The sequence below is a fragment of the Stegostoma tigrinum genome, chromosome 13 (genome assembly GCF_030684315.1).
Source record: "Stegostoma tigrinum isolate sSteTig4 chromosome 13, sSteTig4.hap1, whole genome shotgun sequence".
Lineage (NCBI taxonomy): Eukaryota > Metazoa > Chordata > Chondrichthyes > Orectolobiformes > Stegostomatidae > Stegostoma > Stegostoma tigrinum.
In genome coordinates, this window is record NC_081366.1 from 74,251,490 (window position 1) to 74,271,419 (window position 19,930).

Sequence of the window (19,930 nt, forward strand, 5' to 3'; positions counted from 1 at the left end):
CCCATATTCTTCCAAATCCTTCCTATTCATGTACCCATCCAGATGCCTTTTAAATGTTGTAATTGTACCAGCCTCCACCACTTCCTCTGGCAGCTCATTCCATACACGCACCACCCTCTGTGTGAAAAAAAGTTGCCCCTCAGGTCCCTTTTAAATTTTCCCCTCTCACCTTAAACCTATGCCCCTCTCGTTTTGGACTCCCCCACCCTAGGTAAGAGATTTCGGCTATTTACCATATCCATGCCCATCATGATTTTATAAACCTCTGTAAGGTCAAGGGGGCGTAGATTCACAGTTTGTTGAAGCTGAAGCGGCATGATAGTGTATTTGGTATGCTTGCCTTTATTGGTCAGTGCACTGAGAATGGGAAGTGGAAGGGTCATGTTGCGGCTGCTCAGGACGTTGGTTAGGCCACTTCTGGAATAAATACTGTGTTCAATTCTGGTCTCCCTGCCTCAGAAAGATGTTGTGATTCTTGTTGGTGTTTTCTATTAAACAGGCATCATCTCTTCAACCCCAAGAGTTACTGTTTCAGTATTAATCACTGTCAGTCATTTACTTTGTGCTATAAAGGGGCCCCCTCACCTTTCTTCACCACTTTAACAAATCCAGTTAATACTGCACAATAAAAAATAACAAAGTTCAATCAGTTCTTGAACAAATTATATCAAAAACCAATACTGATTTGGTATGTCATTTAAATGTCTGATGTTGGAAGATATTTTAAACCTTTGCGGTATCTGAAGCTTCAATGATATGGTGGAGAGCTGCTACTTGCACTGACCAGTTCAGCAGGAGCTGAGCTTGTTTCCACACTCTACAGGGTTGTCCCATGTGTATTCGCTGAAACAGTTGGGAGGTTTCAGCTAATCAATGCCAATCACGGCTCAGTCTTAATGACTGCAGGCTAACTGAGGTCAGAGTAGGATCGGTAGCAACAGGTTATTGACTGAAAGGGCTGGATCTGTATTAATGACTACAGGCTAACCACTGTAAGCACAGGATCAATATTAATGATACTAGGCTGATCACTGTTGGTGTAGGACCAGGGGCAGCACAGTGGCACAATGGTTAGCATTGCTGCCTCAGAGTGCCAGGGAGTTGGGTTTGGTTCGAGCCTCAGGTGACTGCCCGTGTGGCATTTGCACGTTCTCCCTAGTTTAGACCCAATATTGAACCAAAGCAGGTTCAAAGCTAAAGCTAAAACAGAACTAGCATGCAAGAAACAGCCTGGTAAAAGAGGAACATCATTTTATATAGCACAGAAGAGGATGCTGATTGGTTGGGCTGTTAGCATGGAGATGCTGCAAAAAAGTTATCTGTCAATATTACTCCTAAGACTGGGGATATAGTTTACGACTGGACAAGGCTTTGCCACAGGGATCCAGCAGAGATTGGTTGTAACCATTACCCCTGAAATAACTGCACAGAGGCCGGTATCCTTTCACCAACTCACCCTATATATACATGTACACACAGTACGTGGGCTCTGACCAGCCAGCTCAAAGCCAGTCCCTAGAGTGAGGAGACTCTCTGAGACTCCCGTTTTTAACTGTCAGCCAGGGCTCCCTGATTGGACCAGATTAACATCCCCAATCAGGGATCTCATACTCAATGGGATCCACCTAGATCTTGTTCCAGTCACTACAACCCCTTTTTTTTGTGAAAAGGGTACAGTAGGAATCTTGTGGCGCTAGTGTCTTCCACTGCTGAACCAGAAGACCTGGATTCAAGTCCCACCTTTCCAAAAGTACACGGTAACATCTCAGAACTGGTTGATTAGGAAAATATCCGAGAAAGACAGCAATATACACAATTTTTTTTTGCTGCGTAAAACGCGGTCCTGTGCGTAGCTTCTTGCACTCGCAACTGCATCACAATGGCACAGTAGTTTATTCTGCAGCATATGGACTGCAGCAGTTCAAGAAAACAACTCACCAACACCACCTTCTGAAGGGCAATTAGGGACGTGCAATAAACACTGGCCATCAGTGATGCCCAGGTTCCACAAATGAATGAAAGATAACTGCAGGCCAGCTGATGATTTTAAATTTAGTTCCAGCATAACTCTTACCCAAATCCAGATAAGTAATACGTGCTTTCCAACAAGAGAATGACAACCATTCCTGGATATATTGTTTCAGAGGTTTGCCAGCACAATTGGCATGCTCTCCAGTGGGAATGGTCAATAGGATGTATTAAATAAAGCATTCATAAAAACACTGGGCCCTGTTTTATGTAGGCAAAATGAGCTTGTCCATACATTACACTCTTGTCCCAGAAGGAGGACATAGAGTCAGCCAATTGCTGTTACCTCTATCTCCACAGCAGCGCCTTGACCAATCAATTGAAATTTATCTACATGGTCTTCAAAGATAACAGCATCTCTAGACCCAGTCAATCATCATGCTCATCTCAAGCTGTATAAAATGATGTTTCCTTTGTTGAAGTTTATTTCCTGTATCCTTGCTCAAAGTTAAAAGCTTTAACTTTGTGTCCCCTTAATGTTTAAACCCCATAACATCAAGCAAGAGGTATAATTTTAAACCAGCATGAATTATCTGCAAACTTCAACTGCTCAGCGAAAGTAAATAAAATGATCATCTGTCCATTTTATTTTGGTGCAAACAGTTTCATTTATTGTTTTGTACAAGACATAGTTTTTCACAAAATATATAACATTAAAATGTACATATTTTTGTAAAACAAAGAATAAAGGGTTAAACACCTCTAAGTTGTAAACTGCTCAAGGGGTTTATTTCCTTGTATACATGATCAGGGAGATCAAGTTGGAGTCAGGCTTGCTGTAGCATTTCCACTGTCACAGGCTTTCTCACTGTTGACAGAATAAATGGGCACACACTTAAGTTGTTTGTATCCATTACAGATGTGCTCTCACGTTTTGCCTCTCTCCTTCTGACCATGCTTCCACACAGAATGGAAGCTGTTCTGTCTGGAGCCTGTTAACACACTGGTGCTAGCTTTCATTGCTAAAGGTGTTAAATCTCACCTTATTTCCCTATAGTGTATAAGCCATAAAGGAACCCTCACTGCTGGCAGAAGCAACATCAAGGTGTGCATTTATCCCGTACCATTGAATGTATTAAATCCAAACATACCAGTTTGGCAATTTCGATGAGCGGTCGCAAATACTGGATTGATATGTAAAGGATTAATTGCTAAAGGAAATGGCAATCAGATGTGCGTAATATTGATTCAGAGATAGTAGGAACTGTCGATGCTGGAGAATCTGAGATAACAAGGTGTAGAGCTGGATGAACACAGCAGGCCAAGCAGCATCAGAGGAGCAGGAAGGCTGATATTTCGGGGCCTAAGAAGGGTCTAGGCCCAAAATGTCATCCTTCCTGTTCCTCTTATGCTGCTTGGCCTGCTGTGTTCATCCAGCTCTACACCTTGTTATCTCTGTCTATAATATTGAGTTCACAGGGAGTAACATATCACAGTCCATTGGCTTCAGTACTGTAGAGTGAGATAGCCGTGAGCATCAGATACCCTTCAGTGTATTTGGGATGTTCTGAAGGAAAATACTCAATATGTAAGGCATCCTCTTGAGTTTACAGCTCTTGGGTTAATGTTTAAGGCACAAGGTTGACTGTAAGTCCTCATTTTAATGCATAAGGCATTGGGTGGATTGTAGGGTCCATATGTTAGGGCATAAGGCATTGTGACACTTTCAGGTTAATGTGTAAGGCATGGGGTTGACTGTAAGATCTCTCAGGTTAATTAGGCATCAGGTTGATGCTAAGACTTTCCCTCAGGTTAAGGTATAAGGCACTTAGATCAATGCAGCAAAAATTGACACACATTGCACTTAGGTAAATACTTAAGCTAATGGGCTAAATGTAAGGCACTAGGTTAAGTGCAGTTGCTACTGATTGGATTTTTATGTCAATACAAGTCATTTGCCTTCTCTCTCAGATTTCTCTACACTTTTTAATGAAGTGGGTACAGAAATCTCTGTAAATCTACTGCCCCACTCATGCAAATCTCTGACAGATTGAGCGCTGCCTGAGCAATATTTGGACATAGAGAGGTTGTGGTGTGTTATGTCAATGGAAATTATCTGATAGACAGCGCTACATCCCAAAAACCCTAATCTCCTTGTTGACTGATCATTGTCTTGTCACTGCAACCAAAGTGGTGCACAGGTATAGTTTGTTCTTCCATCTATTGGAATGCTAAATCGGAAATTTAATAAGAATGGGGCACCAGCAAAGAAATTCCTCGCAGTTTAACTTTTCTTTGGACCAACCAGTGATTTATTTCCACGTCAGACTCTCAAAAGAAAGTTCAATGCCTGCTGTCATCCATCACTTGCATCAAAACCATATTGTGATTCTCAGTGTGTGGCTCTTCCTCTTAGATATTTATGCTCAATGCTCTGTAAATCAGTTGGTGCAAACGGCTGAATTACACTCGACAAATAATAAACCTTCTTCTGCTGGAAGCTTAAATGTCAGATACCCAAATCCTCAAGAGCAGATAATAGGAACAAGGGTTGGCATGTGAGACATCTGAGATAGCAGATATCTTGGGGGCAGCAATATGAGACAGAATATCAATAAGATGCTCAGGCATCACACAACACCGTGCAGTTTTATACAGCTCTGGGGTGTCACAGTAAAGAATCAACCCAACATCTGTTCAGATGTATAATTTTCTTCTGTACTGCATGTACTATGGTTATCAGAGTTAAATTTTATACGCATTTCCTCAACAGTATGATCTAATGTCTGGTAACATTGTCTAATGGATAAAGGAACGTTACTTTCTGCTTGAGGACCATTTAGCAATGACAGGAGCCTTGAGGTCTAGACATTTAATTATGTTTGTTTGAGATGAAAAGCTCTTGATTAAATGTTATTGGGCAATGGGCCAAATGCTGGCAAATGGGATTAGATTAATTTAGGATATCTGGTCGGCACGGATGAGTTGGGCCAAAGGGTCTGTTTCTGTGCTCTGTAACTATAATGAGTAAATGTCTCTCAGGTGATGTTTGTGCAGGGTCAGCTCCCGATGTGGGAATGTGCAGATGGTGACCTATGGGCTACGTGCAGGGCTCATGCAGCCCTATCAGTTTGTATGTTTATTTCCTGATCAATTTTGAATTTCTGGAGATTTTCATTATAAACTCTAGTGTTCTGCAACCAACTGAGATACTGCATGCAGTAGTCTGACCATGAATTTCATCGATCTTCATAGGGTGGCATGGTGCTCGGTGGTGAGTACTGCTACCTCATGGCGCGGTTTGGTACTACCACAGACAGGGGGAGCATGTGCAATGTCTGCACAGACAGGGCGACTGTCTGTATGGAGTTTGCACATGCTCCCCCTGTCTGTGTGGGTTTCCTCCCACAGTCCAAAGATGTGCAGGCTATAGGTGGATAGGCCACGCTAAATTGCCTGCAGTGTTCAGGGATGCGTAGGCCAGGTGGATTAGCCATAAGACATGCAGGGTTATAGGGATGGGGTGGGTCTGGGTGGGATACTCTTCAGACAGTTGGTGTGGACTTGATGGGCCGAATGACCTGCTATCACACTTTAGGAATTCTATAATCTGGTATTGGATATCTGCATGGTACTCATGGCTAGGTAACAAAAGGGTATTCCACATTATATTAATAGAGTATTGGGTATCTTCAATATATTGCTCGGTGTTTAGGCCACTTGTGTAAATTGAGTACATATATTTTTCACTTGGTTATTGGGAATCTGTGATAAACTATATCCTGTTATCTAGGATACTGGGCACGTACTATGGTCTACATGTTGTTTTGTTTCTTTACCAAATGCTCGACACGTTTTCTCATTTTTGGATATCTGCAGTATGGTTCACACCATATGCGTGTTGTTGGGTATCTGTAATGGATTTTGTATTGTATTCATGTTATTGAGTTTCTACTGTATGTTTCACATTGTTATTGTGAACAATGGCCTGTGCTTTCCGATCTGCAAAGAGACACTGCGTAACACTGACCTCAAAGAAAGCTGTCAACAACGATCTAGTTATCCCAACCTCACCGATTCCATTGTCTCCAGCATTAACTTAATTGCAGTGCCCAGTGTCACGATGCTGTGGCTTTAAGGGGTGTATTTTGTCCTTGTTTCCTCTACAGAGAAACAGAGACTTGGGGGGGTGGGGCACAGGTGCCGAGCAGTCCTGGAGAAGATAAACAACTTGTGAAGCCGTGGGTGTTTTTTTCAAAGTTGGAACAATAGAAGCAGCCTGACTAGGTGTGGACAAGCACTCACCCACAGAACCAGGGATTTTTACCGTTTAGTCTTCACCAGCAGTTGTCATTGTGGGCTTGAAGAAATGGAAACTTTTCTTTTCTCTCTCCTCTCTCAATCACAGCCAAAAGCTATGGGTTCTGTTCCTGGGCTGCTGGATTGCGTGTAGCAAAATTCCGTTTTCTGAATTTGCCTTTTGCCAAGGGTGTGTTTATGGGATGTTACTATATTGGAACAGTTAATTAGTAATAGTTACTGTATCTATCATTCTGTTAAGTTTTCAAGCAAAGTTAAGTAATCCCACTTCTTTTTTCTTTTATCAGAGATAGCGAGATGTACAGCTGGATGAACACAGCAGGCCAGGCAGCATCAGAGGAGTAGGAAAGCTGATGTTTCACGCCTTCTTCTTTCTTTTGTTGTGTTTTAACTATAGGGTTTGAATAAATTGTGTTTTGCTTAATGTCATGCAGTTGGCCAGTTGCATTGCATCTGGCATGCAATGCCTGACACTTACCTTTAAAGTAAGAACAAGTTAGGGTCTATACATATTGAGGGGGTCTGGTCTGGCCTACAACATCAAGTTAAGACAATCTCCAAGTGTTCTGCAATTAACCAGGACAAGTGATGAATTGCTTTGGAGAATTCCCACAGACGTTAAGTCAGGAAGGTAAAAGCACCAATTATCTGTGATTGTCAAATGTAGCTTCATGAAGAGTGAAATAAAGTTTGAGACAGACACTTGGGATCAAGTCAAAATGTCACAGTTTTCCAAACATCATAAAATTTTGATATTGACAAATAGGAAATGTGTTTCAGGACCATAGTTGTTCAGTAATAATTTCGAAATGTTAAGAGCAGTTAAAAATGGCAACATTTTCAGCAAGGAAAGTGGTGTAAAAGTGGAGGTCCTGATCAGCCCAATATTTTTCCTGTTGGTCAATAATAAACTTGGTCCATAGCAACTTTGATGGTGCTACCCATAGAGAAGCACAAGAACCACTGATGACAATTTCTGGATTTCTGTTTAACTGTGCAAGTGTGGATGCTAGAAGCTGCTATCAGTTACACAGGAGCACTGGCGGTCTCAGATTCACCTGCATTATGATTGCTAAATCCAAGACTGCAAGTTATTGGGGGTCTGGAGAGTATTGACTACACTGTATTGACGGTCATGCGAAAGGTCTTTTGACACAGAGGTCTGCAAAGATGATGGAGGCTACAGTAAAATGAAGAGCCAGTTGGTGTTCAGCGATGTTCCTTTCTTCAAAAGCTTTGAACTTCTTATTTACCTTTGTCAGTCAGGTGGACAGCAATACAACAGGTCTTTCAAACACTTTCACATCAACCAAACGAGCAAGCTTTTCCCAGAACATCTCTGTCAGGTTAATAAAACAGAAAATAAAAATCTTGCAAAGGTATCAAAGTATGATATACATACCCAGGTGATGTGATATATTTTAGTAATACCTGAAGAAAATAGTCCTTTTCTTAATAATAAAAATAGGTTCTATTTGTTATCTTACAATATATTTCCATTTCTTTTGGTCCACTACGAGAGTTAAAGGGTTCAATACTTGTCACAGGCACATGCTGTTGGTTAAGCCTCCGCTTCCCATTTTGGGACCCCTACGATGAACAACTCCCACAGCCGCAGTCAACAACCCGCTCCACGTCTTCCACAAATGAGGAGCCATCTGTACACTGGAAGACATATTTCCGTCGCTTGCTACGTAGGGGCACACAGCACTCTCCATTGGCACAGCTCCCCTTGCATTCCAGTCGAGGGACTTTGACTGTGGTCTGGCATGAGGCATAGCCTTGCTGCTTGCGATAGACATCCCGGATCATTTCCTTTTGACAAAGGAGCTCTGCGAAATGGAAGAGGAGAGGTAACCATCAGGATTGCGTTTCCCGAGGTAGCTAGCTTCAAACGCCTTTACCTGAGGGGACCAGGGATCATACTTCCAAGACAGCAAGTAGGTTACATGTTAGGATGCTATCCATTTCCCAGGGAATTCTGCTTCTATGGAAAAGACTTGGGCTGACTTCACAAACTTGTTCAAGTGAAGTTCAGACATTGGCTGGCTCAAAGGTACTAGAGTTGGAGTGTTCCAGTGGTCAGCAGAAGAAATGGCTACAAGATTGGTTAACAGCACACTGGGAATTTTGGTCAAGCTAGTTTAAACTCTGTTAAACTGCAGTCATGACTTATTCTGTAAGCTGTGACCTGCAGTTTCCTGTGGTAATAGAATCCCTACAGTGTGGGGGCAGGCCATTCAGCCCATCAAATCCATGCCACACCTCTGAAGGGCATCCCATCCAGGGTCCTACCCCATCCCTGCACTTTTCCCCATGCCTAATGCACTTAGCTTCACCTCCCTGGGCACTATAGCATGGCCAACCCACCTAACCAGCACATCTTTGGACTGAGGGAGGAAACTCACACAGACACGGGGAGAATGTGCAAACTCCATGCAGGCAGTCGCTCGAGGTTGGACTCAAACCAAGATCCCTGGTGCTGTGAGGCTGCAGTGCTAACTGCGTCTGTGTCACCGTGCTGCCTCCTTGACATACTGGCACCATGTCACCTTATATGAGCATGGGTTGCGGATGTTTACAACTTGGCTGAAATGTTTTGGGAGCTGTTAACCAGTGAACTCCATTGGCTGAAACTGAACAATATTACCAGGTTTGGTCAATTCATTGGTTGAGTGCGAGGGAAGTTTCTGGAAAGTGGGCACACTTTGGGATCAAAGTTGCCAGCACAAAGGATTTAACAAGAGGAGCCCTTGAGACCAACACCTGAAAAATGTGTGCCCTTAAGTTATCTTCAGAGCAGACAAAGAACCACGAGGCAGGGCCTCCATTGAGAGCAAATGTTGACCACTTCACTCGAATTGGGGTAATAGTTGTTTCAAACAAAACTAGTCGAGTTAGAGTTAGAGTTAGGGTTACATGTGATTTAGGTTATAGTACAGTGAAGCTAAATGAAGTGTGTTAAAGTTGAATTTAAGATAGACAAATCATAGAATCCCTACAAGTGTGACAGCAGGTCCATCGAGACCACTGCGAACCTCTGAACAGCATCCCACCCCCACACAACGCCCCTGCCCTGTCCCTGAAACCCTGCATTTCCTATGGCTAAATTAAAACTAAACGAACTGCCGATGCTGTAAAAACAGAAGTCGCTGGAGTAGCTCAGCAGGTCTGGCAGCATTGGTGCAGAGAGGTCAAGATTTAACATTTCGGGTCTGGTGACCCTTCCTCAGAACTGTTAATACATTTTCCCCGTGTCTGCGTGGGTTTCCTCCCACAGCCCAAAGATGTGCAGGCTAGGTGGATTGGCCGTGTTAAATTGCCCGCAGTGTTCAGGGATGTGTAGGTTAGGGGGATGGGTCTGGGTGAGATGTTTGGAGAGTCGGTGTGGACTTGTTGGGCCAAAGGGCTTGTTTCCACACTGTAGGGATTCTATGATTCTACTCAGTGCTGAGGACATTCACCATTAAGTGGCTGCCTGCATTCAAAGAGAAAGGATTTCAGAAATTAACTGCCTGGATTTTATCTTCCAGCTCTTTGAACATTCCAGGGCTGAGAGGTGCGAGACAGGAGTTGCAATATTTGTCACTCACTCTCTCTGTATCCCACTCCCCTCAGCCCTATCCTTGCAGTCCATTTAATTCCACTGAACTGAATGAGTAAATGCACAGCAGATTCACTGGAACCTTTCTGGCTGCAATGTATCAAAGTGGTAAATGCTTTATAGAGGCAGCGTTATGAATTTTGCCCAATAGTCTCACCACACGCAACAGACTGGACTCTTTCTAATGGGTATGCACTAGCCCTTTCAACTCTAATGTCATTTTGTTTATAGGCAGTTCACAAAACAATATTTGCTTGCATACCAGGAGAAAAAAGATTTTCTCTCCAACTAAAAAGGTAGATATTGTGCAACACTGCTCGGAATTTAATTAAATATTTTTCAAAAAAATTCATTGTTTTGTGGCAAGGCCAGTATTTGATGCCCTACTCACCCTTAAACTGAATGATGTGTTTGGCCGTTTCAGAGGACAGGGACAGGTCAACCATGTTGCTGCAGGCATGGAGTCAAATGCAGGCTTGACCAGGTAAGGACAACAGATATCTTTCTCTGAACAGCACTGGTGAATCAGACAGCCCTCGTTTCATAAATGCCATGGTCAAGATTCGCTTTCATTTCAAGAATTTATTAGTTGGATTGTACTTGAAAAGGAAATCAGGAGGGCAAAATGGGGACTTGAGATAGCTTTAACATATAGAGTTAAGGAGAATCCAAAGGGATTCTACAAATACATTAAGGAGAAAAGAGTAACTAGGGAGAGAATAGGGCCCTTTAAACGTCAGCGAGGCTGCCTATGTGTGGAACTGCAGGAGATGGGGGGAGATACTAAAGAAGTGTTTTGCATCAGTGTTTACTGTGGGGAAGGATATGGAAATGTAGAACAAGGGGAAATAAATAGCAACTTTTACAAGATAATGCATGGGTTAGAAGGGGTGGACGCTAGGAAGTTGTTTCCATTAGGCGGGGAGACTAGGACCCGTGGGCACAGCCTTAAAATTAGAGGGGGTCAATTTAAAACGGAAATGAGATGACATTTCTTCAGCCAGAGAGTGGTGGGCTTGTGGAATTCATTGCCGCGGAGTGCAGTGGAGGCTGGGACGTTGGATGCCTTCAAGGCAGAGATCGACAAATTCTTGATCTCAGAAGGAATCAAAGGCTACGGGGAGAGTGCAGGGAAGTGGAGTTGAAATGCCCATCAGCCATGATTTAAATGGCAGAGTGGACTTGATGGGCCGAATGGCCTTACTTCCACTCCTATGTCTTATGGTTTAACATCTTGAAAAGTGTCCATATTACAGAGAATGAGGTACTGGATGTCTTAATTTGCATAAAGGTGGATAAATCTCTGGGATCTGATCAGGTGTCCCTAGAAGTTTGTGGGAAGCTAGGGAAGTGTTTGCTGGGCCCCTTGCTGAGATATTTGTATCATCGATAGCCACAGGTGAGATGCCGGAAGACTGGAGGGTGGGAAATTGTGTCTCACTAACTCGCTTCAGTTTTTTGTAGAAGTAACAAAGAAGACTGATGAGGGCAGAGCAGTGAGCATGATATATATGAAAGAGATAACAGGAACTGCAGATGCTGGAGAATCCGAGATAACAAGGTGTGGAGCTGGATGAACACAGCAGGCCAAGCAGCATCATAGGAGCAGGAAGGCTGACGTTTCGGGCCTAGATCCTTCATCTAGGCCCGAAACGTCAGCATTCCTGCTCCTATGATGCTACTTGGCCTGCTGTGATGTATATGAACTTCAGTAAGGTGTTCTACAAGGTTTCACATGGTGGACAGGTTAGCAAGAGTTGATCACACTGAATACAGGGAGAACTAGCCATTTGGATACAGAACTGGCATGAAGGAAGAAGAAAGAGGGCGGTGGTGCTTTTCAGACTGGAGACCTGCAGCTAGCAGTATGCCACAAGGATCAGTGCTGGGTCCACTGCTTTTCATCATTTATATAAACAATTATGATGTGAACATAGGAGCTTTAGTTAGTAAGTTTGCTGATGACACCAAACTTGGAGGCGTAGTAGGCATCAAAGATGGTTGCGTCAGAGTACAATGGGATCTTGCTCAGATGAGCCAATGGGCTGAGGAGTGGCAGATGGAGTTTACTTTACAGAAATGTAAGGTGCCGCATTTTGGAAAGACAAATCTGGGTGGGCCTTATACACTTAATGGCAAGGTCCTGGACAGTGTGACAAAACAAAGAGACCTTGGAATGCAGGTTCATAGTTCCTTGAAAGTACAGTCACAGGTAGACAGGATAGTGAAGATAGATTTTGGTACGCTTGCCTTTATTGGTCAGTGCTTTGCGTATAGGAGTTGGGAGGTCATGTTGTGGCTGGTTAGGCCACTTTTAGAATACTGTGTGCAATTTTGGTCTCCCTGCTACAGGAAGGATGTTGTGAAACTTGAAAGGGTTCAGAAAAGATTTACAAGAACGTTGCCAGGTTTGGAGTGTTTGGGCTATAGGGAAAGGCTGATTAGCATGGGGCTATTTTCCCTGGTGCTTTGGATGTAGAGGGGTGACATTATAGAGGCTTATAAATTATCATGAGGGGCATGGATAGACTGAAGAGCCCAGGTCTTTTCCCTGGGGTTGGGGAGTCCAAAACTAGAGGGCACAGGTTTAGGGTGAGAGGGGAAAGATATAAAAGGGACCCAGGGGTAACTCTTTCATGCAGAGGGTGGTGCGTGGATGGAATGAATGGCCAGAGGAAGTGGTGGAGGCTGGTACAATTACAGCATGTAAAAGGGATCAGGATGAGTATATGAATAGGAAGGATTTAGACAGATATGGGTCACATGGTAGCAAATGGGACTAGAATAATTTAGGATATCTGGTCAGCATGAATGAGTTGGTCTGAAGAGTCTGTTTCCATGCTGTACATCTCTCTGACTGTGAATTTAATTTGTACCAATTACTGTGGCAGGATTTGAACCCATGTCTCTGGGTTAACAGACCAGAGGCATTATCAGCAAGTCACCATCTCCCCTAAATGCTCGGCATTTCCTGACAAAATCCTGAGAAAAGGTCTGTCGGAATTCCCAACCTGTAGCCTAAACCTGCTGCCGATCATTGAGTCTTAAACACACACATGGAAAAAAAAATAAGGTGCTCAACAGAGATGAGACAATGGGAGGTAGACAGGAGTACTGTTGTTTGTCAGTTTTAAAAGCAATGGTCATAGACCTAATGTATTGCATCTGTCAAGTTAAGCTTTCAATCTGTGCGTCGCTCTGTAAGAAAAGGTGAGCTATGTGGGTCATTTTGCTGAAATACTGAGGAAAGAGGAGAAAGCTGTTTATACAGGGTTGCCAACTCTGGTTGGAAGTATTCTCAGAGATGCTATCACATGACTGCCTACTTCATTTGCCCCGCTCTCAGGCCCCTGCCACTCGTCAGTGACATGTCAATCATCCCGTTTTCCCAAAGCTTTTGAAGCGCCAGTTCCAAGATGGCTGCTGCCCATGTGTGTTTAGTTGGCACTGCTGACTTCTCTGACAGAGTACGTATTTGCACATGGACAGAGGATGTCACTGCACTGATCCTCACTCTGTTGCCAGCTGAGATATCCTGGGCTATCTGTCACCCCACACCTCTCCCTCTCGACTTGCATCCTCTACCTTTTTCTTTTCTCCGCACCGAAACCCCACTCCCAGCTCTGCCCAGCAGTGGCAGTGAGCATGCTCTCTGCAGTTGTGCTGGTAATTTCAATGTGACCTTGGAAAATTTGGTCATCCTTGTGGGTGGAGCTGTTGCCCATTAGTGGGAATTCTGCCAGTGCGCAAGATTCCAGCTATTTCTCATCACCGGCTCATAGAGTCATACAACACGGAAACTGGTCCAACCAGTCCATGCCAAACATAATTCCAAGCCCATATCCCTCCAAACCATTCCTATTCATGTACTTATCACAATGTGTTTTAAACGCTATAACTATGCCCACATCCAACACTTCTTCAGGAAGTTCATTCCACACGCGAACCACTCTGTGCGTAAAAAAAATGTGTCCATGTCTTTTTAAAATCTCTTTCCTCTCACCTGAAAAATGTGCCCCCTAGTCTTGAAATTCCCCATCCATGGGAGAAGATACCTACTATTAACCCTATCTAAACCCCTCATGATTTTATAAACCTCTGTAAGGTCACCTTTCAAACCCCTACACTCCAGTGAAAATACACCCAGCGTACCCAGCCTCATTTTTAAGGTTTGAAAAGTTCCTTTAAATGCAGCTTGCAAGGCTTCCTGGGTCTAAACTAAAGGAATGAGTTTACACCTCGATAAGCCTGCAACCATCCAATGCTAACCGAGCACAACAGGAGTCTGGGATGAATAAGCTGATGAGGTAAGGTCAATAGATACATGATAACATCTTTTCCTGAAGTGAAAAGGCGAGGGGCATTCAAACAGAATCAGCTGGGGAGGAAGAATCAGGACAGGAAGATAAAACAATGGGCTTCATGAGTGAGACTGCTCAGATTTAAGGGCAAACATTTAAACACTCCTCATTTCTACTTATAGTATTACCACACAGAATGCACAGCACATACTGTGGTCAGTTTAATGCTGGTGCTAATGCATTACAATTCCTTCCATTCTCATATGCTAATTGAACTTTCTGTTATGTTACTCACCTGCAAAGAATCCATGTGTTAGTGTGCTTCACGTTAAAATATTCTTTGGTGAAGAAATTCTCCTGAATTCCTCATTGGAGTTTTCAGATATCCCTATTTCTGGAAGTATCCTCTCCACATTATCCTAACGGACCCATTCACATAATTTAAAAGCTCTGCATTAAGTCACCCCTCAGCCTTCTCTTTCCTACAGAAAAGATACCCAGATCGTTCAGCCCTTCTGAAAGTTACAATCTCTGCTTTGGTAAATATTTTAGCTGTGTCTACAAGGTCCTGGAGAAATGAAGATGAGTGGCAGGTGAATTTTTATATGGATACAAACAAGATAAAGTTGGTAGAATGACAGCTGTTAGCAAAGCCAGTGAAGTCATAAGCAAGTGGGGAGTGCAGAATGGTGTGAAACCGAGGATTGCTCACTCTTAGTCTTCCCGAGAAACGGGGTGGATTATGGGCTCGCTGTAGGAGTGTGTGAGGTCCTTATAAATACTACACTCTACCTCCCTTAATTACTGATCTGGTTCAAGGTCCAGTCAGTTATGGTTAGTGGCACGAAATATTGGGATAAATGTTGACGGCTTTGCAATTACCAACAGTAAAAATGCGACGTTGACATTGGGTGAAGTGTTGGTCAATTCACCAGAAAAGAGATGGAATTATGTGCCTTGCCCCACCATGACTGTGAGTTAACAATTAATGGGCCAGACAAAACAGGATGGGATCTCTGCCTCTTTCCAGCCTTTACCCCTGAGTCAGTCCATCACAGGAAGGCCCTGCAACCAACACAGGCCATTAAGTGTGAAAATGAAGTCTACTCAGGGGATTCATTGGAACTGAACCCATGAGGACAAACAAACCTTGGTATGTTTGCCCTCTGAACCTAGGAAGGACCTGGGATAGGGGGAAAAGGCTCAGGTCCCTCATTGTCAGGCACTTGGTTGTCCAACCAAGGCATGTACCATTGTAATGTCTCGGGGTGGGGTGACTGCGAGTGACAGCCAGCACCACCCCCCACTTCCTACTCACCAGAATCATCTACCTGCCCAACTCCCTCTCCCACTCCACCACACCCCCCCCCCGACTCCAAAACCCCTTCCCGCTATTTCTCCCAAATGGGCAGAGGCCCCTGAAGCCTTGGGTGGGCGATGTACTGACAGTAACCACTAATCCTCCAGTGGCACCACTGAGTATAGAATAGCTGCCTCTTTTTGATTGGCTGTTTAATTGGCTGGTAGGTCTCAGTGGGCTGGGTCCTTGTCCCTGTCATCCTTGACTCTAGGGAAAGGCCCACTGCTAGCCTGTCATGTGCTCAATTGGCAGGAAACATGGTGGGCCTTCTCAAACCGAGGCAGCAGACGAGCCTCATCGGGTGGTCAAGGCCATCCAGAGATCTCTGAGCATGTTGTGAAGCTTGAAGAGTCAACGCCCTTTCTCTTTCCTTACCTGTTTGGCACGTTTCTCCAGTAAAGTTGGTGTTACACTCACAATATGGCTCCCCTTGCCCGGAGATCTTACAGTGGCCGTGGCCACACTTCAGGTTCTGACAGTTGTCCATCAGTTGACCTTTGTCGCAGAGTCTGCCAACATAGCCTTCCTTGCACAGACAGCGGTATGCAAAGTCAGACACTACACAGGTCCCGTGAACACACCTGGAAGGTGAGATAAGTGAAGTTACCAATGAACTTAACTTGGTCCCCCGCAAATAAATCTGGCAGCATTCAACATCTAAACAAATCTGATATCGCTAGGGAATGATGAGACCCAAAATATTACGGAGCAGTGTATAAGACACAAATAGTGGAGATTTTCAATGACAAACTGTGTTGAATCATTGCAGTGATCACTGGGACACTTAGTTTCATGTGGATCATGTGTCAGAATATTTGCCAGAAGATGCAGAAACTCCATGTTTAGAGTCAGAATTAGGCAAAAAGGTAGGTCACGTGAATCTTGTTGCATGCTTTGGTGGAAAATGGACAAGGTCAGTGCAGTGGATGCAGTATCTGACTTGTTTTAAACTTTATTATCACGTGTACTCAAATACAGACATACAGGAGTGCAGTGAAAAGTGAACAATTTCGCCACACATCGTACCATCTTAGGCACCCAGACACAAAACCTAGGAACAAGCAGTAACATAGACAAAGTTAAAAATAAAGCATTGCCATTGTTCTTAGTTTAAGAAGAAATAAAGTTAAAATTTCAACATTACAGTCCTTCCTCGTTTTGGGTGGAAAGAGTTCAGTCTTTGGCCTGCTCTCTGGGGAATCTCGGGAAGACTATAAAATATATTGATGGGTTAAAAGATGAGGTGCGGTGGTGAAGATTGGAAGCGATCGTGTGGAGGACTGTACTGAAATGTATCTGCGAGAAGTCTTTTGATAATGTGCCAACGAAAGGTCTCAAAGGTCATAGCATAGACAATCAGGGGAAGGGAGCAGAGCGAACTGAAAAGTAGCTACAAAACAGAAAACTGGGACGAAATGTGACAGAATTAGAAATGGGATGTCATGTCTCACAACAATGGATGTGAGTTTGCTCACTGAGCTGAAAGGTTAGTTTTCAGACGTTTCGTCACCATTCTAGGTAACATCCATCAGTGAGCCTCCGACGAAGCGCTGGTGTTAAGTCCCGCTTTCTATTTATCTGTTTAGATGTCCTTGGGTTGGTGATGTCATTTCTTGTTCTTTTTCTCAGGGGACGGTAGATTGATTTGGAGCCAATGTGTTTGTTGATGGAGTTCCGGTTGGCATTCCAACCGGAACTCCATCAACAAACACATTGATTTGGAGCCAATCTACCGTCCCCTGAGAAAAAGAACCGGAAATAACATCACCAACCCAAGGAAACCTAACCAGTTAAATAGAAAGCGGGAGATAACACCAGCGCTTCGTCGGAGGCTCACTGAATGGTGACGAAACGTCTGAAAACTAACCTTCCAGCTCAGCGAGCAAACTCACATCCAGAACCTCAACCTGAGCTACAAATCTTCTCGAAACTCGCTCTCACAACAATCTTTGTTGAGACTGCTGCTGTTCACAATTTACTTAACTCAGAGACTGGAGTATTCGTTGTAAATCATAGTGTCACTAGGTGGTGCCGGTTGGAGGTAATAATGTGGAGGAATGTACTGAAGTACAAGTGAGAAAGATTTCGAAGTCAGTAGACGACTGGAAAATGACGTTCAATGTGTTGCAGCTTGGAGGTAGTTTACCCTGATATCAGAAATAAGGAGGTTATTCATTTTTAGGAAGAAACAAAATGGAAGGGATGACGAAGGTGTTTCAGGAATCCAGACATAAACATCTCTGAAGGTGACTTTAAAAGTCCACACGGCCATGAAAAATTCAAAGTTCTTTATATTCTAAGAGCACAGAACGCAGAACAGTAATGCTAAACTGATGGACTCAGAACACTGTGGGCAGTGTTACTATTTATTTCTGCGTTCCCTCTCCCTATAACCCTCAGTCCTCTGCACACCTCCCAGGTTTGGCCTCTCCTGTATCCTCAATAATCATCACCCCACCAATCACAACATTCACTTCTGGGATTCCAACCACTCGCACACTTTTTGGTATCTCTACTTTAAAGGCACGTCTTAAACCTTTCACCCACGAGCAGGCTCTGAGTTCACAGTCCTTGTGTCATCTTACATGCTCAAATTATTCAAGAATTCTGCTGTATGCGCTTTAATTTGTTGAAGGTGCCACATAAATAAATTATTTATGCCACCACAAACAAACAACGTTGAAGCATTGTAGAAAAGACATTGGTTCGGCCATTTTTAGAATATTGTGTTCACTTTCGGTCTCCCTGCAGTAGGAAAGATGTTGCAAAATTCGAAAGGGTTCAGAAAAGTTTTTCAAGGATGTTGGCAGGGTTGGAGGGTTTGAGCTACAGGGAGAGACTGAATAACCTGGGGCTAATTTCCCTGGAGCATCATAGGCTCAGGGCTGACCTTACAGATGTTTATAAAGTCATGAGGGGTAGGTTGAATAGCCAAGGTCTTTTCCCCAGGGTAGCGGGGTCCAAACTAGAGGGCATAAGTTTAAGGTGAGAGAGGAAAGATATAAAAGGGACCTAAGGAGTAACTTTTTCACACAGAGGGTGGTGTGTGTGTGGAATGAGCTGCCAGAGGAAATGGTGGAGACTGGTACAATTACAACATTGAAAAGGCATCTGGGTGGGTATATGAATAGGAAGGGTTTAGAGGGAAATGGGCCAAATACTGGCAAATGGGACTAGATTAATTTAGGATATTTGGTCAGCATGGACAAGTTGGACCGAAGAGTCTGTTTCTGTGCTGTACAGCACGATTACTCGATGGACTAGATTGTACCAGACCTGGGGCAAAAGGATTCAACTACCATAGAATATAATACTTTTCTCTGGAAAAGACAAGATGCCTGTATGATTTATGAAAGGGGAAACAGGTGGCCAGGGCACTGTGTCATTTTTCTCTTGAATGAGGACAGGCATCATTCAACAGCAGATGGTGCTGTTGGCTGTCGACTTGCTTACGAATGGTGATGTACATCCCAATGTGTTGTACAAAAACAGGACTGCGGCATTTTTAAAAAGATAGCTGAAAGGAAACAAGGGACTCTAAGCTCACTCACATTAAGACAAGGGAAAGCAAGATGCAAGTTCACTTCATTCCTATTTTAGAATCATTGAGTCATACAGCATGGAAATAGACCCCTCGGTCCAATCTGTCCATGCTGACCATAATCCCAAACTAAACTAGTCCCACCTGCCTGCTCCTGGCCCATATTCCTCCAAACCTTTCCCATTCATATACTTACCCAAATGTCTTTTAAACATTCTAATTGTACCCACATCTGCCATTTCCTTTGGAAGTTCCTTCCACACACGAACCACTCCCGATGTGAAAAAGTTTACCCCTCTTGACCTATTAAAGTATTTCTCCTCTCACCTTAAAAACATGCCCCCTAGTCTTGAAATCCCCCACCCTAGGAAAAAGACACCTGCCTTTTACCTTACCTGTACCCTTTCATGGGGCATAAACTTTTACAAGGTCGCCCCTCAACCTCTCATGCTCCAGTGAAAAATGTCCCAGTCTAGCCAACCTCTCCTTATAACTCAAATGCTCTGTTCACAGCAACTTCCTGATAAATCTTTTCTGAACCCTCTCCAGCTTAATAACATCCTTGTAATAACAGGGAGAGCAGAACTGGACACAGCTTTAACCAGAGATAATGGGAACTGCAGATGCTGGAGAATCCGAGATAACAAAGTGTGGAGCTGGATGAATACAGCAGGCCAAGCAGCATCTCAGGAGCACAAAAGCTGAAGTTTCGGGCCTAGACTTTTCATCAGAGAGGAGGATGGGGTGAGGGTTCTGGAATAAATAGGGAGAGAGGGGGAGGCGGACCGAAGATGGATACAGGAGAAGATAGGTGGAGAGGAGAGTACAGGTGGGGA

The 19,930-nt window shown here is 43.7% G+C and overlaps 1 protein-coding gene across 1 annotated transcript in view; it reads right to left on the bottom strand.

Annotated features, from left to right (window-relative positions):
* Positions 1 to 3,367: 3,367 nt before the first annotated feature.
* LOC125458334 (slit homolog 3 protein-like) overlaps positions 3,368 to 19,930 on the bottom strand; it is a 623,269-nt gene continuing 606,706 nt past the window's right edge. Inside the window, exons 35-36 of the mRNA XM_048543536.2 lie at positions 15,929 to 16,134; positions 3,368 to 8,120 (exon numbers count right to left, since the gene is read on the bottom strand). Of these exons, the coding sequence (XP_048399493.1) occupies positions 7,879 to 8,120; positions 15,929 to 16,134 (448 nt within the window). The 3' untranslated portion in view covers positions 3,368 to 7,878. The remainder of the gene's footprint in view (positions 8,121 to 15,928; positions 16,135 to 19,930) is intronic.